The following is a 26,979-nucleotide window of genomic DNA, read 5'->3' as shown; positions in this document are numbered from 1 at the left end:
TTTTTCAACTGTAAAAAGGGGGTGAAAATGCTATTGCCTCCTAATAATAGTTGTTACTCCTTCACAATAAATTAAGTTGGAAGGTATCAGCTGCCAAAAAACGGATGCTTTATGCGTGCCCAGGGACTTCACTTCGCTGGTTTGAATAGCGGCTCTGTGTGCGCGTGTGCTCCACAATCAAACGCTGTTCCTGCGTGCCTGTGCAACTGGAGGAGCCTGCGTCCTTTTGTGTTTGCGCATGCCGCCATTCCCCAGCTCCGGGCTTGCCCGCTGTTTGTTGGTGGAGTGTATTCCAGTGCGTAGTGAGCCAGTGTAGGGTTTTTGAGGCTGTGACTATTTACGGGAATGGAAAGCCTCATCTTTCTCCCCCACAGAGGCTAGTGGGCTCGAGCCGCCGACCTCGGGGTTCGCAGTTCAGTGTCTGTCATGCAGAGCTACCCGGAAATTCAACATCTGGATAGGTGACTGTCAACCTTACGACTGCTGTTGAGTCGAAATCGACCTCGGCGGCGCCTCTCATGCTACCGTTTTCTTAGCGGCCGCCTGAGGGCGCGCTAGGATCACAGATGGGCCCTATGGTTGCTCCCTCTCCGCATCCCCCAGGCCCTGCCCATCCTTCCGCCCGCCCGCCGGGTCTGTCTGCCAAGGAACTTTTGGGTTTTCTTAGCCCTGCCCCCTTTTTAAGGAGCCCAGGTGGCGCGGGAGCTTAAGCTTTGGGCTGTTAACTTCAAGGTTGCTGGTTCAAACCCAGCAGCCGCCCCCAGGAGAACGATATGGTTGTCTCCTGAGATTTGCAGTCTCAGAAGCCCTATGAGGCAGTTGTCCTGTGTCCTGTAGGGTAGTTATGAGTCCATGGCAGTGGGCTTGGTTTTCCAAGGACTGTCGTTAAAGTGCTGAGTCAGCTCTGACTCAGAGCGACCTTATATAGGGTTTCCTAAGAGTGACTGGTAGCGTAGTGGTTACGAATCGGGCTGCAAACCTTAAGGTCAGTGGTTCGAAACTACCAGCCGCTCCGCGGGAGAAAGATGAGGCTTTCTACTCCCGTAAGGATTTACACCCTCGGAAACCCTGTACAGGGTCGCTATGGGTCGGCTCCGACTCGAAGGCACTTAACAACAACAACAACAAGAGTGACTGGTAGGTTTGAATTGCCGACCGTGTGGTTAGCAGTTCAGTGCTTTTTTTACATCACCACACCAACATGACAAAAAATTAAGTGTGCTGTTAGTAATCCATATTGTAAACGCTAAGCATTGGGCTGCTCACTGAAGTCAGTTGCTCCTACCCACCATCCGATCCAGGGGAGAAAAATCAAGCAGTCTGCTTCCATCAAGATTTGCAGCTTTGAAAACTTCCGGAGCAATTCCAGCCTGCCTTCTATGGCTGCTTTGAGGCAAATTCACCTCTACAGTAGTTTGTTTGGGTTTGGGGGTCTCCCCTTTTTTCAGGCCATCATCCTTGTGAGAATCTAGTGAACAAGACAATCCTCCTGTCACCTGAATTTGGGGCTGTACTGGTGCAACACATGGCCCATCCAGCTACAATGAGTGAAAAGATAGGAAAGAGGCTCTTCACTTCTTTATAAGTGGGGAATGGGCAGAGTTCCAGGACTCCCTAAATGTTTACGTCCAGTGTGTCTCGCTCAACACATCTACACATTCCGTTTCCACGGACAGCAGTATTTTGATCTATGACAGGAACATACAGCTGTACGTTTCATGTGACATAGTGCCCACCGTAGGAGCCCTCTTTAGAATCTCCTGCCTCAAGTTTCCTCTTTAGGCTGGAAGAGTCGACGGCAGCTCCAGGGTCCTGTTCTTCACGACAGACTTCTTTGTGATGTTATAGGCTAGAATCCAGCATCCTCAGCTCCTGGGCCTAGGGATTTCCTTTTGATGGACTTGTTATAAACTGACCCATCACTCCATGTCAGGCCCTGTATCTGTCCTGCCCCCACCCGTCCCCACCCCACTGCAGCCCACCAGTGCAGTCCATAGGAGAAGCTGTACCTCATTATATTCACAGGGCTTCTGACTCAACGGCTGGGCAGGGGGATGGGCAGTGGGCCGAGGGGGACTGGGTTTCCAGGCAAGAGGAGACTTGTTTCTGACCAGCTCGCTGAAGTGGTAGGAGCACCAGGACACTGCTCACAGGGTGAACGTGTGCCTGGGTGTACGTTGCCTCATCCGCAGAAGATGGTCCCTCTGTGCATCCGGTGGGAAAAGTGCAGTGGGAAGTCTGGCTCCATAGCACATGCTCCATAAGTGTGTCTGTCCTTCCTCAGTGTCTTCTCTGGGAAAGAAGATCAGAAGGTGGCCTCCCAGGCTGGAGAAGTGTGGCAGGAGTGGCCTGCAGTCCCAAGAGAGGAGCAGGAAGACCCAGCTGCCCTCAGTCTGCAGCCTGCAGACGCCAGTGGCCCGAAAGGCCCGAGAAGCCCTCCAGGCCAGGAGCCGCTCATTGAACTCGAGGGCCCCCCCAGCAGGTGAGGACTGGGCAGTGTGGGTGCCAGGATTGTTGCTGGAGGCCAGGTGTGCCCTATTCCCCTTGCAGGTGTGAGTGGCCAGGAACGTTTCGGGGGCTGGGAGCCTCAGGGTCCAGTCAGTTAGCACAGACTGAGAGCCATGTCAGAGTAAAAAGGCTAGGAGGGAAGAGGGGTTAAAGGTCTCTCTCTGAGAGGACAGTGTGCCCTGGTGTGAATGGGGCTTACCACCTGGCATCAAGCTTGCCCAGCCATCCCCACACCCCTACTGCATCCAACAGCCAGGGTCATGCGTTCATGGCAGGGCCTGTCATTTTGGTTGACGATGATGGTTTTGGTAGGTTGTTCACAGTCCCCGGTCCTTCCTAGAGCACACCATGGGCAGGGGCAGTGTCCTGGACTTGTGCCGTAGCCTGAGGATGTGTCTGTGGGGTTCCTGGGAAAGGAAAGGACACAGAGGGCAACACCACCTTCTTAGAAGGCTTGCCAGAAGAGGTGACAGGGCTGCCCACATGTTGGAGAAACTGATGGAGTGGGGTCGGGGGGCAGGTGGGAGCTGGGAGGTCCAGAGGGGCGGTGCCCACAGTGACAGTGGGCAGCTTGGGCAGCATTTGCTGTCCAGTGTCGTCTGGGAGTGAGGAGGGGCCTACGGGTAGACCAGGAGTTGGCGTTCACTCCAATGACTGTGTTGGGTGACCGAGACGTGGAGGTCCCAGAAACACAATCCCTGCCATGTCCCCGCCTCAGCCTGTGGTGGGTCCTTCAGAGTGAGGAGCCTCTGCTCACCTTCTTCCAGAACACCTGACTTCACCTGGGAGCTCCCATCCTAGGAGGGGAGGTGCACTCAGAGCAGGGGGACCCAAGGCCTCTCCTGACAGGCACATCCCAGAGAGTCAGGGCCTGGGGCCTGGGCTGTCCTGGGAAGAGTTTGGACCATGTGTGACCCTGTGGGAACCTTCTAGAGCTTCGTGGACTGACTTCTGGCCCTGGAAGAGGGCAGCCTTCAGCACTGACCACTCACACACACATTCCCCCATTTCCTCAGGGCGAGAAGCCCTTCGAGCTGCTTGGTCACAGTGAGTGCCACCGCCTCCGCTGAGCAGCGCCGACTTTACAGGCCGCCCCCGCTGAGTGATTTGGACTCCAGCTCAGCCAAGTAAGAAGGGCTGTAGCTCAGGGATGGGGGCCCTTGGCTTGTCCTGCTTTCCTGCCTCGACCTCCTGAGTCTCCTTGGCTCCCAGCTGCCTGTTGACTGTGTGCAGTAGTGCAGTCCTAAGTACCGCCCCCCCCACACACAACACGGAGAGGTGGGATGGGGGGTGGCACAGGGCTTCCTGGGGCGGAGTGTCTCCAGGGAAGGGGGCCAAGGGGAACCTGGCGTCTGGAAGCAAGTCCCACGGCTGACCCCCCCTGGGCCCTGTGGGGCTGTCTCTGCAGCAGAGGGGTCGTCTTCGTGAAGCAGTGCACCAACAGCAGTGAAGTCTCTTCCAGGAAGCTGTTGCCTACATGCTACAGCAGGTGAGAGCAGCCCAGGGCGTCTCTTCCACAGCCTGCCCTGAGAAGCTGTGTATGGGGTGGGGGGTGGGGGGACAGGTGGCTTACTTGCCCCGCGGGGAGCCCGTGTTATCTCCTGCTTTCCTGGTTTGGTGCCATTATCGAGTGCTCCTGTCCTCGGATGCTGCTGCCCTGTGCACCATAGACTCTGTCTTCTCTGGGATCCTAGAGCAGCCCCCTTTACGGGGACCCCCTTGTGAGCCCACTCTGTTCCGGAACTTGGATCCCCTCTCTTCAACCACATGCCCTGCCCATTGCACCAACATACCTCACTTGAGCACATGTGTGATGACACAAATTCCTGACGTTAGTAGCCTGTCATTGTTGGTGTTTTAGTCCTGTGCTTCCTGACAGTACCCTACGTGTGCGCACTTGCTAATCAAAAGGTTAGAAACCAGAATTTTCCTAGTCGTGCTCTGGCGGAAAGCCCTGGCATCTACTAATAACTCAGCCATTGAAAACCCTGTGGGCCATGTTTCTCTCTGATACACACAGACTCCCCAGGAGTTGAAGCTGACTTACTGATTACTGGTTGGTTTCTTGAAAGATTACTTTATGCACCCAGCTGTGAACTAAAAGGTTGGTATTTAGAGTTTACCCAGTGGTGCTTTGGAAGAAAGGCCTCGCAATCTTGTTTTAAGAATCAGGCATGGCTAACCCTGCGCAGTCCAGTTCTGCTCTGATCCATATGGGGATGGGAGGAGTCAAAATCAACGGTATGTAGGCTGATTGGTTCGTTTGAAGATGAGATCGAATGCCCACTGCTAATCAAAATTTGGATACTCTAGTTTCCACAGTTTTTGATGTCAGGTGCCATCGAGTCGGAACCGACTCATAGCGACCCCATGCACAACAGGACGAAACAATGTCCCATCCTGGGCCAACCTCACTACTGTTGCCACGTTTGAGTCCATCAATGCTGCCACCTGACCATTGCATCTCGTTGGGGGTCTTCCTCTTTTTCTCCGACCCGCCATCTTACCAAGCATGATATCCTTCTCCAGCGACTGTTCCCTCCTGACAATATGTCCAAAATATGAGATCAAAGAGCGCAGCCTTTGATTTTCCACAGAGGTGCTGCAAAAGAAAGATCTGGTGATCTGCTTCCAATAACTCAGGTATTGGAAATGCTGTGGAGCACAGTTCTCTGATTCACATGGATTCATCATGGGTCAAGTCATTCTAATGGCTTCTAGTTGTTTTACTGAAAACTGGACTAGGAGTCCCTGGGTTGTGCAAATGTTTAAGGGTCTAGTTGGTAACCTCAAGGGTGTAGATTGTAGTTGAACCAGAGGTGGTACAGAAGAAAGGACTGGTGATCACACTTCCAGAAACCATTGAGTGTACAGTTCTTCTCTGACATATGTGCAGTTGCCATGATTGAAGTTGACACATGGCACCGAGTAGGCTGAGTTAGAGGTGGGATGGGAGTCCCTGGGTGGTGAACATGGTTGGTGCACCCAGCTGTTAATGAAAAGTTTGTAGGTTCTAGAGTACTCAGAGGTGCTGTGGAAGAAATGCCTGGCAATCTGCTTCTTAAAAATCTACCACTGAAAACCCTGTGGAGCACAGTTCTGCTTGGACACGTGTGGGGATGTGAGGAATCTCAATTGACAGCATGTTAGCTGGTTTGTTCATTGGAAGATGAGATAGAAGGCTCTGGATGGTGAACATGGTGGCTGATGTGCCCAGCATTCCCAAACATGTCAAGGTCCTAATTTACCTAGTGAGTCTGTGGAACAAAGGTCTAGTGATCTACTTCCAAAAAATCGGGCAGGGAAAACCCTATGGAGCGTAGTTATTGGACACAGACTGGTTTGGTATGCCCCAAAGTTACGTCCAGGGCAGCTTGTCGGTTGGTTGGAAGATGTGGTTGGAGTCCCTTGGTGGTGAATTTGGTTGATGTGCTCATATACTAACTGACATGTTGGAAGTTCTTATTTAGCCAGTAGTGCTGTGGAAGAAAGGCCTGGTGATGTTTTTAAAACCAGGCGTTCAAAACCCTGTGGAGCACAGTTCTTCTCTGAAACACATGGGATCGGCAGGAGTCACGGTGGATTCAATGATCACTGGTTGGTTGACTGGGAAATGACAGGATTGGAGTCCCCAGGTGGTGGTGTATGCCCAGCTGCTAACAAGGTTAGAGGTCAGAGTTTTCATAGTAGAGTGCTGTGGCAGAAAGACCTGGCAATCTACTGCTGATAAACCAATCATTGAAAACCTTGTGGAGCCCATTTCCCCTCTGACACACATGGGATCACCCTGAGTTGAACTTGACTTAAGGGTTTCTGATTGGTTTCCTGCAAGATGGGGTAGGTGTCCCGGGGTTGTGGAAATGGTTCATGTGCCCAGCTGCTTACTGAAAGGATGGGGTTTCTATTTAACCCAGTGGTGCTGCGGAAGAAAGGCCGGGCAGTCTTCTTTTCAAAATCAGACATTGAGAAGCCTGTGGAGCACAGTTCTGCTCTGACACACACGGGGTCACCAGGAGTTAAAGTGGCCATAGTGATCACAGGTTGGCGAATTGGAAGATGAGAGGATAGAAGTCCCCGGGTGGTGGAAATGGTTCATGTGCCCAGCTGATAACTGAAAGATTGAATGTTAAAGTTCAGCCAGTGTTACTGCAGGGGAAACACCTGGAAATCTCCTCCTAATACATGAGCCATTGGAATCCCTGTGGAGCACAGTACTGCTGTGACTCACAAAGGATCATGAGTCCAAGTGGATTTAATGACTACAGGTTGGTTTACTGGAAGATGACCTAGGAGTCCCTGTTTTGTGCAAGTGTTTACCTGTGCAATTGCTAAGGTAAAGGTTTGAGGTTACAGTGTAGCCAGAGGCACTGCATAAGAAAGGCATGGTGATCTTCTTCCAATAAATCAAGCATCATAAACTACTTGGAAAACAATACTTCTCTGACACGCATGGGGTCACTATGAGTTGAAATCAACTCAATGCCACCTTGTTGGTTGCTTGAAAATGCGATAGGAACCCATAGGTAGTGGACATGGATGATGTGTCCAGCCACTAATCTGAAGCTTTTAGGTTCTGGTGGTGCTGAGGAAGAAAGCCCTGGGATCGGCCTCCCCAAATCAGCCACTGCGTAGCCTGAGGAGCACAGGTCTGCTGTGACACATATGGAGATGCAAAGAGTCCAAGTTCACTGGATGTCACCTGGTCTGTCCATTGGAAGGTGGGATAAAAGGCCCTGTGTGGTGCCAACAGATGATATATCCAGCTGCTCACCAAACATCTGGAGGTTCAAGTTTGCCCATTGACAGTGAAGAAATCAGGCTTTGAAAACCTTATGGAGCACAGTTCTGCCCTGAAACACATGGAGTTGCCAGAGGATAGTCAATTCAATGATTAGTGATTGTTTGGTGATAGATGGCAGGATAGGAGTCCACAGGTGATAGAAAGATGTGGCCAGCTCTTAACTGAAAGATTGGTGGTTCCAGTTTACACAGTCGTCCTGCAGAATAAAGGCCTGGCAATATGCTTCTAAAAAATCAGCTGTTGAAATTCTGTGAAGTACAGTTCTGCTTAGACACTGGCATGTGAGGAGTCAAAATCGACAGTTCGTCCACTGGTTTGTTCATTGGAAAATGGGATGGAAGGTTCTGGGTGGTGAATGTGGTTGACATACTCAGTTGCTCACTGTGCAGTTGAATAGTCTAATTTTACCAATGGTGCTGCAGAAGAAAGGCCCGGTAATCTTCCAATAACTCAACCATTGACAATGCTGTGAAGGACAATTTTACTCTGACTCACATGGACTCACCATGAGTCAAAATGATTTTAACGGCTACTTGTTGGTTTACTGGAACATGGACTAGGAGTCTTTGGGTTTTGCAAATATTATTCTATCTTGTTGTTAACCTGAAGGTTGGAGATTCTTGCTTATCCAGAGGCACGACAGAGGCTTCAGATAGACAGTTCTTCTCTGATATCTATTCAGTTGCTATGACGGAAGTCGATGCGTGGCACCATGTACTTCAGTTAAAAGGTGGGATAGGAGCTCTGGTAGCGTAGTGGTTACGAATCAGGCTGCTAACCTCAGGGTCATCAGTTTGAAACTACCAGCTGTTCCGTGGGAGAAAGATGAGGCTGTTTGCTCCCGTAAAGATTTATAGCCTCGGAAACCCTTTACATGGTTGCTATGAGTTGGCAGAGACTCCACAGCACATAACAACAACAACCGGAGTTCCTGGGTGGTGAACATGGTTGATGTGGCCAGTTGCTAATGGAAAGTTTGTGGATTCTAGAGAACTCAGATGTGATGCGGAGGAAAGATCTGGCAGTCTTCTTCCCAAAACGCAGCCATTGGAAACACTGTGGTGCACAGTTCTACTCTAACTGTTTTGGGGATGTGCGAAGTCTAAATTGACAGCATGCCTGAAGATGAGCTAGAAAGTGATGGACTGTGAATTTGGTTGGTGTACCCAGCTGCTTCTCAAGCATTTCAAGGTTCTAGTTTACTTAGTAATTTTGTGGAAGAAAGGAATGGTGATCTACTTCTAAAAAGTAGGCATGGGAAACTCTAGGAAACTTAGCTTCCTGACACATATGAGCACAGCTTGTAGGTTCGTTAGTAGATGGGGTAGGTGTTCCTGGATGGTGAATACGGTTGATGTGACCAGATGCTAACTGAAAGGAAGGAAGTTCTGATTTACTCAGTGGGGCTGTGGAAGGAAGAACAACGAAAGCCCAGGGAGCTCAGTTCTGGAGCACAGTTCTGCTCTGACATACAGAGTGTCGTCAGGAGTCAGAGTGGAGTCAGTGATCACTGGCTGGTTGGTTGTTTGGAAGTTGGGAGAAGAGGAGTCCCCAGGTTGTGAAAGGTTCCGTGTGCTCAGCTGCTAACCAAAAGGTTATGGGTCAGAGTTTCCATAGTAGTGCTGTGGCAGAAAGGCCTGGAATCTACTGCTGAGAAATCAGCCATTGGAAACCCTGTGGAGCATGTTTCTCCTCTGACACCCGTGGGTCACTGTGACTTAATGTTTGCTTAATGGCTGCTGGTTGGTTTACTAGAGGATGGGAATCTGTGGGTGGTGGGAATGCTCACCAGCTGGGAATGTGCCCAGCTAACTGAAAGGTTGGAATTTCTAGTTTATCCAGTGGTGCTGCAAAAGAAAGGCCTGGGAATCTTCTTTTTAAAATTCGGTTTTGACAACCCTGTGAAGCACAGTTCTGCTCTGACACACATGATACCATGTAGGTTGGCTAGTAGGTAGAGTAAGAATCCCTGGGTGGTGAACATGGTTGACGTGCTCAGCTGCTAATAGAAAATGTATAGGTTCTAGAATATTCACAGATGCTATGGAAGAAAGGCCTGGCAATCCTCTTCTGAAAAAGCAACCAATGAAAGCCCTGTGGAATGCAGTTCTGCTCTGACACATATGGGGATGTGAGTAGTCTAAATTGACAGCATGTTGCCTGGTCTGATTGATGAAAATGGTTGATGTGCCCAACTGCTGCCCAAACATTTGGAGGTTCTAGTTTAGCCAGAGGTACTGCATAAGAAAGTCCTGGTGATCGACTTCCAAAACAACAAGCATGGTCAACGCTATGGAGCGCAGTTCCCTCAAACATGACGGTTTGGCATGCGTTAAAGTCAACTCCAGGGCAACTTGTATGTTGGTTGGAAGATGGGCTAGGAGTCCCTTGGTGGTGAATTTTGTTGATATAACCAGGTGCTAACCCAGAGATTGGAAGTTCCCATTTACCCAATGGTGCTTTATAAGAAAGGCCTGGCTATTATTATTATTTTAAACAGAAATTGCAAACCCTGTGGCACCCAGCCCTAGTCTGACATCCATGGTGTTGGCAGGGGTCAGAGTGGATTCAGTGATCACTGGCGGGTTACTTAGAAGATGGGAGTTTGGGAATTCCCAGGTGTTGGAAATGGTTAATGTGCCCAGCTGCTAACTGCAAGAATAAATGTTAATGTTTACCCAGTGGTACTGCGTAGGACAGGCCTGGCAACCTACTACAATAAACTAGCCATAGGAAGCCCTGTGGAGCCTCGAGCTGCTCTGACACACAGAGTCACCCTGAGTTGAAGTGGATTTAATAGCTACTGCTTCATTTTCTGGAAAGTGGGTTTGGAGTCACTGGGTTATGCAGATACTTCTGTGTGTAGTTGCTTAGCTAAAGTTTGGAGGTTCTAGTTACGCCAGAAGCACTGCATCCGAAAGGACTGGTTATCTACTTGCAACAAATCAGGCATCAGAAACCACTTCTCTGCCACTCATGATATGCCATGAGTTGAAATGGACTCAGGGACAACTTGAAGGTTCGTGGAAGATAAGATAGAAAGCCCTGGGTAGTGAACATGATGGATGTGCCTAGCTGCTAGCCTAAGGCTGTTAGGTGGTGGGCTACTCCAGGGTGCTGAGGAAGAAGTTCCTGGTAACCTGCCTCCCCAGCAGAAATCATTTAATATTCTGAGGAGCATAGACCTTTTTGACACATGTTGAGATGCAAAGAGTCCAAGTCCACTGGCTGTCTCTTGGTTTGCTCCATTGGGAGGTGTGATAGAAGGCCCTATGTGGTGATGTATCCAGTTGCCCAGTGGTGCTGTGGAAGAAAGGCCTGGCGACCATCTTTTTAAAACCATACATTGACAGCTCTATGGAGCACAGTTCTGCTCTGACACACATGGGGTTACCAAGAGTCAAAGTAGTTTCGATGATCACTGGCTGGTTGGTTGGAGGATGGGATGACAGGGATTCCCAGATGGCCAAGACTGTTGCTGTGGCAGCTTCTAACTGAAATATTGGTAGTTCTAGTTTATACTGTAGTGCAACTGAAATCCTTGTGGAGCACAATTCTGCTCGGACACATAGAGGAATGTGAGGAGTCAAAATCTACAGTATGTTGGCTGGTTTGTTCATTGGAAGATAGGCTAGAATATTCTGGATGGTGAATATATGGTTGATGTGCTAACTGAAAGGTTGACTGTTTTAGTTTCCTCAGTGGCACTGCAGAAGAAAGGCCTGGTGATCTGCTTCCAATAAATCAGCGATTGAAAATGCTGTGGAGCACGGTTCTGTTGTGATTCACTTAGCTTCACTATGAGTCCAAGTGACTTTAATGGCTACTAGTAGGTCTACTGGAAAATGAGCTAGGAGTCCCTGCGTTATGCAAATGCTTATGTGTATAGTTGCTAACTTAAATGTTGGAGATTCTTATGAGCCAGATGCACTACAGAAAAAAGGACTGGTGATCCACTTGCACAAAATTAGACATCAGAAACCTTCAGGTGTAGAATTCTCTGACATCGATGCAGTTGCCACAATCAGAGTTGAGACATGGCACCATGTTGGTGGTGAACATGGCTGTTGTGCCTAGCTGTTAATGGAAAGTTTGTAGGTTCTAGAGTACTCAGAGGTACTGTGGAATAAAGGCCTGGCAATCTCCTGAAAAATCAACCGTTTGATCATCTGTGAAGCAGAGTTTATTCTGACACATATGGGGATGTGAGAAGTCTAAACTGACAGCATGTTGACTGATCTGCTCATTGAAAGAAGGGATGAGTGTGGATGGTAAACCTGGTTGATGTCCACAGCTGCTCCCCCAAAGTTTAGAGGTGATTGACTTCTAAGCAGCCAGACATGGGTAACTTTATGGAGCACCATTCACAGACACATATGGGTTTCCTGTGAGTCAACTTGTAGGTTGTTTGGAAGATGGGCTAGGAATCCCTGAGTGCTGAATTTGGTTGATGTGCCCAGAGGCTAACCGAAAGGTTGGAAGTTCGCATTTACTCAGCAGGGCTATGGAAGATCATTTATAAACCAGGCATTGAAAACTCTGCGAGCACAGTTCTGCTCTCACACATCTGGGGTCACCAGGAGTCAGATCTGAATCAGTGATCACTGGTTGGTTGATTGGAAGATGTGAGGATATGGATCCCCAGGTGGTGGAAATGTTTCTGTACCGAGCTGCCAACCAAAAGGTCAGAGTTTTCCAAGTAGTTCTGTGGCAGAATGATGTGGCAGTCTACTGCTGGTAAACCAGCCATTGAAAACCCCATGGGGCTCATTTCTTTTCTGACACACATGGGGTCACCATGAGTTAAAATAGACTTAATGGTTACTGGTTGGTTTTCTGGAAGACGGGATAGGATTCCCTTGGAAGTGGAAATGGTTTATGTGTCTAGATGCTAACCAAAAGGTCGGTGTTTCTAGTTTACCCAGTGGTGCTGTGGAAGAAAGGCCAGGCTATCTTTTTTAAAAATCAGGCCTTGACAACCCTGTGGTGTCCAGTTCTGCTCTCATGCATACAGGGTCTCCATGAGTCCGTCAATTCATTGATTATTGGTTGGTTGGTTGCAAGATGGGAGGCTAGGAGACCCCAGGTTGTGGAAATGTTTAATGTGCCCAGATTGAATGTTGACGTTTACCCAGTGGCGTAGCCGAGGGAAGCATGGGAATCGTCTCCTAATAAATTAGACGTTGAAAACTCTGTTGAAGCACAGTTCTGCTATAACACATGAGTTGACGTGAACTTAATGGTTAGTAGTTGGTTTATGGAGTCCTGGTGTGGCGCTGTGGGTTAATGTGCCAGCCTGCAAAGCCGTTTGAACTGCAAGGTCAATGGTTCCAGCTCACCAGCTGCTCCTTGGAAACCCTATACAGGGTTGCTATGGGTCGGAACCGACTCAACTGCACTTAACAACAACAAGAACAGTTGGTTTACTGGAAGATGGGTCAGGAGATCCTGGGTTGTGCAAATGTTTATGTGTCTAGTTGCTAAGCTACTGATCACAGGTTCTGTTTTAGCGAGAGGCACTGCATAAGAAAGGACTGATGATCTGTTTCCAGTATGTCAGACATCAAAAACTATTTAGAGAAAAATACTTCTCTGACACACATGGGGTCGCTATGAGTTTACGTGGATTCTTAGGCAACTTATTGGTTGACTGGAAGAATGGGTAGCATCCCCTGGGTAGTGATCATGGTTACTGTGCCCAGCCACTAGCCTAAAGGCTTTACTCAATGGTGCTGAGCAAGAAAGACCTGGCAATCTTTCTCCTCTCAATTAGCCATATAATGTCCTGAGGAGCATAGGTATGCCGTGACACATACAGAGATGCAGAGTCCAAGTTCACTGTATATCACTTGGTTTGCTCATTGTGAGGTGGGATAGGAGGTCCTATGTGGTGCAAATGATTGGTATATCCTGATGGTCACCAAACATCCAGAGGTCCTAGTTTGCCTAGTGGCACCATGAAAGAAAGGTCTCATGATCCTCGTTTAAAAACCAGGCATTGAAAACCATATGAGCACAGTTCTATTCTGACACACATTGGGATGTCAGGAGTCTGTCGATTCAACAATCACTGGTTGTTTGGTTGGAAGATGTGAGGATAGGAGTTCTGCTCTGACACATATGGGAATGTAAGGAGACAAAACCGACAGTATGTTGACTGCTTTGTGAATTGGAAGATTGGATGGAAGGTCCCGGATGTTGAACCTGGTTGATATGCCCAGCTACCAACCAAAAACTTGAGTATTTTAGTTTTCTCAGTGGTGCTGCAGAAGAAAGGCCTGGCAATATACATTCCAATAAATCAGCTATAGAAAACGCTGTAGAACACAGATCGACTCTGACGCACATAGGGTCTCCAGGAGTCAGTTGATTCAATGATCACTAGTTGTTTGGTTGGAAAATGGGAAGATAAGAATCCCCAGATGGTGGAAATGGTTGGTGTGCCCAGCTCCTAACTGCAAGATTAATGATTCCAGTTGACACAGCATTGCTGCAGAAGACAGGCTGGCATTATCCTTACAAAAAGCACCAACTGAAATTCCTGTGAGCCTCACTTCTGCTCTGACACATATGGGAGTATGAGCAGTTAAAATTAAGAGTATGCCGGCTGGTTTGTTCATTGGAAGATGGGCTAGAAGTCCTGAATGTTGAACATGGTTGATTTGCCCAATGGCTAACCAGAAGATTGAATAGTCTCATTTCCCCGGTGGTGCTGCAAAAGAAAGTCCTGGCGATCTGCTTCCAATAAATTAGTCATTGAAAATGCTGTGGAACACAGTACTGCTCTGACTCACATGGCTTCACCATGAGTCAAAGTAATTTTAATGGCTGCTAGTTGGTTTCCAGAGTCCTGGTTTGCTGTACTGCAGAGTCGGTTTGAACAGCAGGGTTGGCGGTTCAAGCTCACCAGCTGTTCCTTGGAAACCCTATACAGAGTTACTATGGGTTGAAACCGACTTGAGGGCACTTAACAACAACATCAACAAGTTGGTTTCCAACAAGATGGGCTAGTTGCCCCGGGGTTGTGCATATAATAATATATCTACTTGCTAACCTAACTATTGGGGATTCTAATTAAGTCACAAGCACAAAAGTCAGGCATCAGAAATCTGTGGGTGTAACATTCTTCTCTGACATATGTTGGTTGTTGTGCCCAGATGCTGATTGAGAGGTTAGAAGTGTTCCTTTGCCTAGTGTGGCTATGGCAGATAGACCTGACGATGGGAGGATAGGAGTTGTTGGTGTGCTGGTAGTTGTTGGTGTGCGCAGCGTGTAACAGAAAGATTGGAGGGTCTAGTTTACACAGTACTGCTGCAGAAGGAGCTCCGGTAGCGTAGTGGTTACGAGTCGGACTGCGAACCTCAAGGTCAGCAGTTTGAAACTACCAGCCGTTCCACGGAAGAAAGATGAGGCTGTCGGCTCCCGTAAGGATTTACAGCCTCGGAAAGCCTATACAGGGTCGCTAAGAGTCGGAACCGACTCCACAGCACCGCTACAGAAGAAAGGACTGGCGTTACATTTCCATGAATCAGAAATTGAAATCTCTGTGTTCTGCTCTGACACACAGATAGTATGTGTGTTCATTTGTTCAAATGGACGATGAGATAGAAGGCTGATATGTCCACTTAGCTACGGAAAGGTTGAATATTCTAGTTTCCACAGTGGTGCTGCAGAAGAGAAGCCTGGCTATTTGCTTCTAATAACTCAGACACTGAAAATGCTGTGGAGTACAGTTCTGCTCTGATTCACATGGATTTACCACGAGTCAAAGTGATTTTAAGGGCTACTTGTTGGTTTACTGAAAGATGGGCTAGGAGTTCCTGTGTTGTGCAAATGTTTATGTGTCTCATTTTTAAACTCGTGTTGGAGATTTGGATTTATGAGTGTACTGCTGATTTATGGATGTATATTCTGGAAGAAAGGGCTAGGAATATACATCCATAAATTACTGGTTTATGGATGTATATACCCAGCCCTTTCTTCTGCAGCACAAGTACGTCAACTAGAACCGCTCCTTAGAAAACCTTTACAGGTTCGCTATGAGTCGGAACTGACTTAATGGCACTTAACAACAACAACAAATCCTGCCAGCTTCCAATTCAGATGTGCTGCGGAAGAAATGCCTGGCAATCTGCTTTTGAAAAAGCAACCACTGAAAACCCTGTGCAGCGCAGATTTTCTCTGACACATATGGGGATGTGAGAGGTTGAAATTGACAACATGCCAACTGATTTGTTCATTGGAAGATGGAATAGAAAGTTCTGAATGGTGAATATGGCTGATGTGCCTAACTGCTCCCCAAACATTTGTAGGTTCTAGTATGCCTAGTGACGCTGTGGAAAAAAGGCTTGGTGATGTACTTCCCCCAAAATAGGCATGTTCAATCTGTGGAGGACAGTTATCTGACACAGACAAGTTTGATATGTGTCAAGGTCAACTCAAGGACAAACAATAGGTTGTTTGGAAGATGGGATAGGAGTCCCTTGGTGGTGAATTTGGTTGTTGGGCCCAGATGGTAACTAAAGGTTGGAAGTCCTCATTTTCCAGTAGTGCTGCTGAAGAAAGACCTGGCAATTGTTCTTAAAACCAGGCATTGAAAACCCTGTGGAGAACAGTCCTGCTCTGACACACATGGGATCGCATGGAGCCAGAGTGGAATCAATGATCACAACTTGATTGGTTGAAAGATGGGAGGATGAGAGTTCCCAGGTGGTTGAAATGTTTCTTGTGCCCAACTGCTAACTGCAAGATTGAATATTAAAGTTTACTCAGTGGTTCTAAAGAGGAAAGGTTTGGCAATCTACTGCTAATGAATTAGACCTTGAGAACCCTGAGAAGCACAGTTCTGCTCTAACACACAAAGGGTCACCATGAGCTGAAGTGGAGTTAATGGCTATGGCGCTGTTGGTTAGCACACTGGACTGCAAAGTTGGTTTGAACTACATGGTTGGTGGTTCAGGCTCGCCAGCTGCTCCTCAGAAACAGTATGCAGGGTCACTGTGGGTCGGAACTGACTCGATGGCACTTAACAACAACAAGAGTTTGCTTTAGTGATGTACTGCTGACGGATAAAGCACTGGACCACAAACAAGGTCACTTTGAATAACAAGGTTGGCCGTTCAAACTCTCCAGCCACTCCTTGGAAACCGTATACAGAATCACTATGAGTCGGAACCGACTCGATGGCATTAAACAACAACAACAATACATTGGTTCACTGGAAGATGGTTAATGAGTCCCTGGGTTGTGCAGCTATTTCGGTGTGTAGTTGCTAAGCTAAGGGTTGGAGGTTCTAGTTTAGCCAGAGGCACTGCGTCAGAAAGGCATGATGATCTACTTCCAGCAAATCAGGCGTCAGAAAGCACTTGGAGTTGGTTAGAAGATGGGAAAGGACCCCTGAGCAGTGAAGCAGACTGATGTAACCAGCTGCTAACTAACTGAAGCCTTTTGGTTCAGGTTTACTCAGTTGTGCTGGGGAGGAAAGGCTTAGCTATGTGCCTCCCTCACATCAGCCACTGAGGAGCCTGAGGAGTGCAGGTCTATTCTGACTCCTGAAGATACAAAGAGTCCAAGCGCACTGGGTGTCACCTGGTTTGTTCACAGGAAGGTGGGGTAGAAAGCCCTATGTATTGCAAATGGTTAATATATCCAGCTGCTCCTTGACTGTCTAGAGGTTCTAGTTTCCCAGTGGCACGGTGAAAAATCCACTTTTAACATTCAGGCATTGAAAACCCTGCAGAGTGGAGCACAGTTCTGCTCTGAAACACGTGGGGTCACCAGAGATCTGTGGATGTCACGGATCACTGGTTGTTTGTTTGGAAGGTGGGAGGATAGGGGTCCTCAGGTGCTGGAAATGGTTGATGTGCCCAGTTTGCAATGGAAACATTAGCGGTTTAGTTTACACAGTAGTGCCGCAGAAAAAGGACTAGCTATATACTCCCCCAATCAGCAATTGAAATCGCTGTGGGAAACAGTTCTGCTCTGACACATATGGCTATGTCAGGAGCTAAAATCCACAGCTGCTGTGTTCATTGGATGATGGGATATAAAGTCCTGAATGAAGAACATTGCTCATGGGCCCAACTGCTAACCCAAAGGGTTGAATATTCTGTCTTCCCCCGTGGTGCTGCTGAAGAAAGGCCTGGCGATTTGCTTCCAACCACTCAGCCATTGAAAAGGCTTTTAAGCACAGTTCTCTGACTCGTGGAGATTCACCGTGAGAGGACATGATTTTAAGCGCTACCAGTTGGCTGATTGGAAGATTCACTAGGAGTTCCTGTGCTGGGCAAATGTTTATGTGTGTCTCTTCCTAATCTAAATGTCGGAGATTCTAGTTTAGCCAGAAGCACTGCAGAAGGAAGGACTGGTGATCCACTTCCAAATAATCAGGCTAAGAAATCTTTGGGAGTACGGTTCTTTTCCAACATTTATGCGGTTGTCACGGTCGTAGTCAATCCATGGCACCATGTAGGTTGACCAAAAGGTGGGATGGAAGCCTCTGGTTGATGAACATGGTTGATGGGCCCAGCTTTTATTTGAAGGTTCTAGAGAACTCAGAGGTGCTTCAGAAGAAATGCCTGGCAATCTGCTTCTGGAAAATCAGCCACCACAAACCCTGTGGCACAGAGTTCTGCTCTGACACGTATCAGAATGTGAGAACTGTACATTGACAGCATGTTAGCTGGTTTATTCATTGGAAGGTGGGATAGAAAGTTCTGGATGGTGACCATGGTTGAAGTGCCCAGCTGCTCCCTAACCGTTTGGAGGTTCTGGTTTACCTAGTGAAGCTGTGGGAGAAAAACCAGGCATGGAAAACTAGGGAGTGCTGTTCGCTGACACATATGGGTTTACCGTGTCTCAAAGTCAACTCCAGGGCAAGTTCTAGGTTGTTTGGAAGATGGGATAGGAGGTCCTTGATGGTGAATTTGGTTGTTGTGCCCAGATTCTAACTGAGAGGTTGGAAGTTCTGATTTACCCAGCAGTGCCGTGGAAGAAAGGCCTGGTGATCTTTTCCAGGCATTATAAACCCTGTGGAGCACAGTTGTGGTCTGTCACACATGGGATTACCACGAGTTGCTGGTTGTTGTGTTGGAAGATGGCAGGAAAGGAGTCCTGAGATGGTGGAAAGGGTTCATGTGTCCAACTGGCAACCAAAAGTTGAGTGGTGTGTGGCAGTGTGCTGTGACAGAAAGGCCTGGACAGCCACTTTTGATTAATCACCCACTGAAAATCCTGTGGAGCACGTGTCTCCCTGATACTCATGGGGTCACTGTGAGTTGAAGTTGACTTAATGGTTACTGGTTGAATTCTTAGGTGGTGGTGGTGCGTAGGTGCTAATCGAAAGGTTAAGGTTTCTCGTTTTCCCAGTTGTGCTGTGAAAGAAAGGCCTGGCACAGTTCTGCTCGGACACACATGGGATTCCCAGGAGTTCATTCACTGATCACTGGTTGGTTAGTTGGTTGGACGATGAGAGAATAGGACTCCCTAGGTGATGGCAACGGTTGATAATCCCAGTTTCTAAGATTTGTGGTTCTAGTTGACATAGCTGTGCTGCAGAAGAAGGGACTGGGAAGATATATCCATAAATCAGCAATTGAAATCCCTGAGCAGCACGGTTCTGCTCTGACACACGTGTGGATGTAAGGGTTAAAATCAACACGATGTCGGCTGGTTTGTTCATTAACAGATGGGATAGAAGGTCCTGGGTGGTGAACATGGTTGTTGTGACCAGTTGCTAACTACAGAAGAAAGGTCTGGCAGTCTGCTTCCAATCAATCACCCATTGAAAAAGCTGTGGTGTGCCGTTCTGCTCTGACTCACGTGGAATCACAATGATTTGAATGACTACTCGTTGTAGTTTTTTGTTTTTTACTAGAAGATGCACTAGGAGTCTCGGGATTTTGCAAATGTTTTTGTGTGTAGTTGGAAACCTAAAGGTTGGAGATTCTAGTTTAGCCCAAGGCACTACAGACCAAATGAGTTTTATCCACTTCCAATAAAGCAGGCATCTGAAACTTTTAGGTGTACAGTTTTTCTTTCACATCTATGCAGTTGGCCCAATCAAAGTGGATGCATAGCACCGTGTAGTTTGTCTAAAGTGTGGGATGGGAGTCCCTGGATAGTAAACACGGTTGATGTGCCTAGACAGTAATGGAAAATTTCTAGGTTATTGAGTACTCAGTCCGTATTGTTGAAGAAAGGTCTGGCAATCTGATTCTGAAAATTCAGCAATTTGAAATCCCTGTGGAGCACAGTTCTGCTATGACACATATGGGGATGTGAGAAGTCTAAATTAAGAGCCTGTAGGCTGGTTTGTTCATTGGAAAATGGGATAGCTGTTTCTGTATGGTGACCAGGGTTGATGTGACTAGCTGCTCCCCCAGAATTTGGAGGTTCAGGTTTACCTACTGACACTGTGGACAAAAAGACTATTGATCTACTTCTCAAAAAATGCGGTTCTCTGACACAGAGGGTTTTGCCTTGCATCAGCGTCACCTCCAGTGCAAATTATAGGTTGGTTGGAAGACAGGCTAGGAGTCCCTTGGTGGTGAATATAGTTGATGTGCCCAGTGGTGTTGAGGAAGAAAGTCCTGGCGATCTTTTTCAAAGGCCAGGCATTGAAAACCCTGTGGAGCACAGTTCAGTTCGGGCACACATTAGATGTCAGGAGTCAGAGGAGATGCAATGATCTCAGCATGGGAGGATAGGAGTCCCCAGGTGGTCACAATGCTTCCTGTGCTCATCTGCTAACCAAAAGGTTAGAAGTCAGAGTTTTCATAGTAAAGCAGTGGCAGAAAGGCATGGTGATCTACTGCTAATGAATAGGCGATTGAAAACCCTGTGGAGCACAGGTCTCCTCTGACACACATGGGATAACCATGTGTTGAAGTTGACCTAACGGTTATTAGTTTCCTAGAAGATTAGACAGGAGTCACTAGGTGATAGAACTGGTTGATGTGCCCAGCTTCTAACTGAAAGGTTGGCATTTGTGGTATACTCCATGCTACTGTGGAAGAAAGGTCTGCCAATCTTCTTAAAACCAGGCATTGACAATCCTGTGGAGCACAGTTCTGCTCTGACACACGTGGGGGCGCCACGAATCACAGTGGAAAACACGAGGACAGGAGCCCCCAGGTGGTAAAAATGTTTAATGCTATTTATCAGCTGCTAACTGCAAGATTGAACATTCAAGTTTGTCCAGTGGTTCTGCTGAGGAAAGGCCTGGCATTCTACTCCTAATAAATTAGACATTGAAAACCCTGTGGAGCACAGTTCTACTCTGACACACCAAAGGTCACCAGGAGTCAAAGGAGATTTAATGGCTACTGGTTGGTTTACTGGAAGATGTGCTACGAGTCCCTAGGTTTTGCAAATGATTATATGGCTCGTTGCTAAGCTTAAGGTTGGAGATTCTAGTTTAGCCAGAGGCACTGCATAAAAATGTACAGTTGATGTAATTCCAACAAATCGGGTATCAGAAAGCACATAGACAGCAATGTGACACACAAGTGGTTGCCATGAGTGGTAATCAACTTAATGGCAAATTGTTGGTGTATCGGTAGATGGGATAGGAACTTGGTCGATGTGTCCAGCCGCTAACCTAAAGCTTTTAGGTTCTGCTTTACTTTGTGGTGCGGAGGAAGAAATGCCTGGCTAGCTGCCTCCCCCACATCAGTCACTGAATATCCTGATGAGCACAGGTCTGCTGTGACACATATGGAGACGAAAAGAGTCCAAGCGCACTGGATGTCCCCTGGTGTGTTGACTGGAAGGTGGGATAGAGGCCCTCTGTGGTGCACATGGTTGATATATCCAGTTGCACACCAGACGTCTGGAGTTTCTAGTTTTTCTCAGTGTCACCGTGAAAGAAAGGCCTGGCGAACCACTTGTAAAAATCAGGCATTAAAAACCCTGTGGAGCCCTCTTCTGCTCTGTCACACATGAGGTCGACGGGAGTCAGCTGATTTATAATCACTGCTTGTTTGTTTGGAAGATAAGGCCCAGGTTGTGGAAATGCTTGATGTGGCCAGCTTGTAACTGGAAGATTGGAGGTTCTAATCTGCTGAAGAAAGACCTCCAAAACGTTGAAAAGTCAGCAATTAAAATCCCTGCGGAGCACAGTTCTATTTTGACACCTATGGGGATGTGAGCAGTCTACTCTGAGAGTATGTTAGTTGGATTGTTCATTGAAAGATGGGATAGAAGGTCCTGGGTAGTGAACCTGGTTGATGTACACAGCTGCTAATCGAAAGTTTGAAGATTCTAGTTTTCCCAGTGGTGCCTGGCAATCTGCTTTCAATAACTCAGCCATTGAAAATGCTGTTGAGCACAGTTCTGCTCAGACTCAACGTGGATTCCCATGGTCTGAAGTGATTTTAATGCCTTGTTTAGCCACAGGTCACACAGAAGAAAGGACTGGTGGTCCAATTATAAAAAATCAGGCATCAGAAACGTTTGAAAGTTCAGTTCTTCTTTGAAATATATTCGGTTGTCACAATCCCAGTCGTTGCATGGCAACATGTAAGTGGATTAAGGTGGGGTAGGACTACCTGGCTGCTGAATGTTTGATGTGCCCGGCTGTTAATGGAAAGTTTGTAAGTTTTAGAGTTTCCAGAGGTGCTGCCTAAGAAAAGCCTGGCAATCTGATACCCAAAAAAAACATTGACAGCCCTGTGGAGCACAGTTCTGCTCTGACACAGATGGGAATGTGAGAAGTCTAATGTGACAGTATGTCGGCTGGTTTGTTCACTGGAAGATTGGATAGAAAGTTCTAGATGCTGAGCATTGCTGATGTGCTCAGCTGCTCCCCAAACGTTTGGAGGTTCTAGTTTACCTAGTGACACTGTGGAAGAAAGCACTCGTGATCTACTTCCAAAACAACAGGCATCGAAAACTCCTTGGAACATAGTGCTCTGGCACATAGGGGTTTGCCACGGGTGAAAATTAACTCCAGGGCACCTTGTAGGTTGGTTGGTAGGTGGGTTGGTAGATATGGGTAGAAATTCATCTCTTAGTGATGAATTTGATATATGTATCAAGCTGCTAACTGAAAGTTAGGAAATTCTCCTTAACCAAATGGTGCTGTGGAAGAAAGTCCTGGCAATTTATTGAAAAACAGGTATTGAAAAAAGATTGGAGTTAAGTTCTGGTCTGACACATGTGGGGTTGCCAAGAATCAGAGTAGATTCAATAATCACTGTTAAGTTGGTTGAAAGATGGGAGGATAGGAGTCCCCAGGTGGTGGAAAGGTTTTGTGTACCCAGTTGATAACCAAAATATTAGAGGTCAGAGTTTTCATATTAGAGCTGTGGCAGAAAGGTCTGGCAATCTACTGCTGATAAATAGCTATTGAGAACCCTGTGGAGCACGTTTCTACATTGACTGACTGACACACCTGGGGTCACCGTGAGTTGAAGTTGACTTAATGGTTTCTGGATGGTTTTCAGGAGTCAGTGGGAGGTGGAAATGGTTTATGTGCCCAGCTGCTAGCTGAAAGATCGTACTGGCAATCTTCTTTTAAAAAGCAGGCATTGACAACTCTGTGGAGCACAGGTCTGCTCTGACACATATTGGAGCCAGTCGATTAATTGATCATTGGTTGGTTGGTTAGAAGATGGGAGCGTAGGAGTCCTAAGGTGGTGAAATTGTTGATGTGGCCAGCCTCTAAATGCAAGATTTCTGCTTCTGCCTTACACAGTAATACTGCAGAGGAAAAGCCTGACAATCTACCTCCCCAAACTAGCCATTGAAATGACTGGGGAGCTCAGTTCTGCTTTGTCACATATGGGGATGTGAGAAGTCAAAATTGACAGTGTGTTGGCCAATTTGTTCATTGAAAGATTGGATAGAATGAACTGGATGATGAATGTAATGTGGTTGATGTACACAACTGCGAATCAAAAGGTTGAATGTTTTAGTTTCCACCGTGGCACTGCAGAAGAAAGGCCTGGCGATCTGTTTCTAATAAATCAGTCATTGAATACGCTGTGGAGCACAGTTCTGCTCTAACTTACATGGATTCACAATGAATCGAAGTGATTTTTATGACTACTTGTTGGTTTACTGAAAAATGGGCTGGGCGTTTCTGGGTTTTGCTTAGGTTTATGTGTTTAGTTGCTAACGTAAACGTTGGAGATTCTAGTTTAACTGGAAGCACTACAGAAGAAAGGTCTGGTGATCCACTTCCAAAGAATTAGGCATGGGAAACCTTTGGGTGTGCAGTTCTTCTCTGACATTTGTTTCGTTGCCACGATCGAAGCTGACATATGGCACCATGCTGGCTGGCTAAAAAGTGGTGAACATAGGTGATGCACCCAGCTGTTAATGGAAAGTCTGTTGGTTCTAGAGTGGAAAGAATGCTTGACAGTCTGCTCAGGAAAAACAACCATTCAAAACCCTGCGGAGCACAGTTCTACTCTGATACACACGGGGTCTCCAAGAGTCACAGTGGAGTCCATGATCACTGGTAGGTTTGTTTGAAGATGGGAGAGAGGAGTTCCCAGGTGAAGGGAAGGTTTCATGTGCTCAGCTGCTAGCTAAAAGGTTAGAGGTCAGAGTTTTCACCATAGTGCTGTGGCAATCTCCTGCTTCTAACTCAGCCATTGAGAACCCTGTGGAGCACAGTTCTCCTGTGACACACATGGGCTGAAGTTGATTTATTGGCTACTGGTTGGTTTCCTGGATGATGGTTAGGAGTCCCTGGGTGGTTGAAATGTGTTGTGGTTTGGTTTTGTTTTTTTGTGTGTGCACAGTTACGAAATGAAAGGTTAGAGTTTTAAGTTTACTCCCTGGTGCTTTGGAAGAAAAGCCTGGTAATCTTTCAAAACTCAGACTTTGATGACCCTGTGGAGCACAGTTCTGCTCTTACATACAATGGGGTCACCAGGAGTCAGAGTGGATTCAAGGATGACTGGTTGGTTGATCGGAAGGTGGGAGGACAGGAGTCTCCAGTTGGTGGAAATGATTCATGTGCCCAGCTGCTAACTGCAAGATAGAACGTTAAAACGTACCCAGTGGTACCTCTGAGGAAATGCCTGGAAATCTACTCATAACGAATTCGCCATTGAAAATGCTGTGGAGCACAGTTCTGCTCTAGCATACATGAGAGCAAATGGATTTCATAGCTACTGGGTGAGTTACTGGAAGATGGCATAGGAGTCCCTGGGTTGTGCAAATATTTATGTGTCTTGTTGCTAAGATAAAGGTTGGTGGTTATAGTTTAACCAGAAGCACTGCTTCAGAAAGAACTGGTAATACACTAACAAATCAGGGATCAGAAACCACTTGGAGATCAATAGTTCTATGACACACATAGGGTCGGCATGTGTTGAAGTCGACTCAGTGGCAAATTTGTTGGTGTGCTGGAAGATGGGCTAGGAACCCCTGGGTAGTGAACATGGTTCATGTGCATAGCTGAAAACCTAAAACTTTTAGATTCTGGTTACTCTGTGGTGCTGAGGAAGAAATATCTGGTGATCTGCCTCCCCCAAATCAGCCATTGACTATCCCGAGGAGTATAGGTCTGCTGTAGGGAGGTAGAAAAAGTCCAAGTCCACTGGTTGTCACTTGGCTTGTTTATTGGAAGGTGGGATAGAGGGCTCTATGTGGTGCAAATGGCTAGTATATTCAGCTGCTCACGAAATGTCCGGAGGTTCTAGTTTCCCAGTGGCACCATGAAAGAAAGGCCTGGCGATCCGCTTTTAAAAATTGGGCATTGTGGGAGGGAGGAAAGAGTAATTCACTGGCTAGTGGATAGACACACATTAGCTCCCTGTTGGTGAGGGCAATATACAGCAAGGGGACGGCAATGCACAAGAAGATCCAAGTTGGCAGAAGACTATGAAGATAGGGAAGGACACTGGGAGGTATCCATGGGCTAAAGGGGATAGTTGCCACTGAGTGGACTTCAACTCATGGCGACTCCCTGTGTGTCAGAGAAGCATACTTCTCCAAGTGGTTTCTCATGACTGGTTTGTGAGAGTAGATCGATCAGCCGCCTTTTCCAATGCCTCTGGTTAAAATCGAATCTCCAACCTTTAGCTTAGCAACTAGACATATAAACATTTACACAACCCATGGTCTCCTGGGCCATCTTTTAGGTAACCAACCATTAGCATTAAATCCACTCCCACTCATGGTGACCCTTTGTGTGTCAGAGCAGAACTGGGCTACATAGGGTTTTCAGTGGGTACTTTATTAGACGTAGATTGCCAGACCTTTCCACAGCAGAACCACTGGACAAACTTTAACATTCAATCTTACAGTTAGCAAATGAAATCTGCTCATAATGATTTAAGCATTTCCAACACGTGGGGACTCCTGTCTTCCCGTTTTCCAACTAAGCAGCTAGCGACCATTGAATCCAATCTGATTCTTGCAACCCCATATGTGTCAGAGCATAACTGTGCTCCATAGGATTGTCAATGCTTGATTTTAAAAAGAAGATTGGCAGACCTTTCTTCCACAGCACCATTGGGTAAACTAAAAGCACCAATATTTCAGTTAGCAGCTGTGCACATAAACCATTTCCACCTCTGAGGAACTCCTGTCTAAACTTCCAGGAAACCAGCCGGTAACCATTAAATCAGCTTCAATTCACGATGACCCCATGTGTGTCAGAGGAGAAATGTGCTCCACAGAGTTTTCAATGATTTATCAGCAGTAGATTTCCAGACTTTTCTGCCACTGCACTACTATGGAAATTCTGACCTCTAACCTTTTGTTAGCAGTAGGACACAAGAAACCTTTCCACCACCTCAGGTCTCATTTCCTGCCATTTTCCAAAAAACCAACCAGGAACTCCTGGCAGCCCCATGTGTGTGAGAGCAGAGCTGTGCTCCACATGGTTACAATGCCTAGGTTTAGAAAATCTTGCTAGACCTTTCTTCCACAGCACAGCTAGGTAAATAAGACCTTCTATCCTTTCAGTTTGCATCTGGGCACATCAGTCAAATTCACCACCAACAGACTCCTAGCTCATCTTCCAACCAACCTAGAACTTGCCCTGGAGTTGATTTGGAGACATGGCAAACCCATATGTGTCTGGTTTTTGGGAAGTAAATCATCAGGCATTTCTCTCATAGCTTCACTAGGTACCTACAAACGTTTGGGGAGCAGCTGGACACAGCACCCATGTTCACCATCCAGAACCTTCGATTCCATCTTCCAATGAAGAAACCACCTGACATGCTGTCAATTTAGACTTCTCACATTCCTATATGCATCAGAGATCTGTGCTCCACGTAGTTTTCAGTGTTCATTTTTCAGAAGCATATTGCTAGTCATTTCGTCCAAAGCGCCTCTGAGTATTCTAGAACCTACAAACTTTCCATTAACAGCTGGGCATATTGACCATGTTCACCATCCAGGGACTCCCATCCTACCTTCTAGCCAACCTACATGGTGCTATGCATAGACTTCGAGTGGGCCGACTAGCATATATGTCAGAGAGGAACTTTACACCCGGAGGTTTCAGATGACTGATTTTCCAGAAGTGGATAAAGGTTCTTTGTTACCTAGTGCCTTGGGCTAAATTAGAATCTCCAACATTTAGATTTACAACTGTTGTTGTTGTTAGGTGCCCTCGAGTTGGTACCGACTCATAGCGACCTTATGCACAGCAGAATGAAACACTGCCCCGTCCTGGGCCAACCTCACTATTGTTGCCACGC

General features: G+C 47.0%; 1 protein-coding gene across 1 annotated transcript in view; it reads left to right on the top strand.

Moving 5' to 3' along the window:
* The window catches only part of ZNF185 (zinc finger protein 185 (LIM domain)), an 82,522-nt gene that overhangs the window by 26,566 nt on the left and 28,977 nt on the right, over window positions 1-26,979 (top strand). Inside the window, exons 18-20 of the mRNA XM_006874781.1 lie at window positions 2,285-2,482; window positions 3,525-3,635; window positions 3,917-3,997. Of these exons, the coding sequence (XP_006874843.1) occupies window positions 2,285-2,482; window positions 3,525-3,635; window positions 3,917-3,997 (390 nt within the window). The remainder of the gene's footprint in view (window positions 1-2,284; window positions 2,483-3,524; window positions 3,636-3,916; window positions 3,998-26,979) is intronic.

This window comes from Chrysochloris asiatica, unplaced genomic scaffold (assembly GCF_000296735.1).
Source record: "Chrysochloris asiatica unplaced genomic scaffold, ChrAsi1.0 scaffold00301, whole genome shotgun sequence".
Lineage (NCBI taxonomy): Eukaryota > Metazoa > Chordata > Mammalia > Afrosoricida > Chrysochloridae > Chrysochloris > Chrysochloris asiatica.
This window is presented reverse-complemented; position numbering and strand designations above follow the sequence as displayed.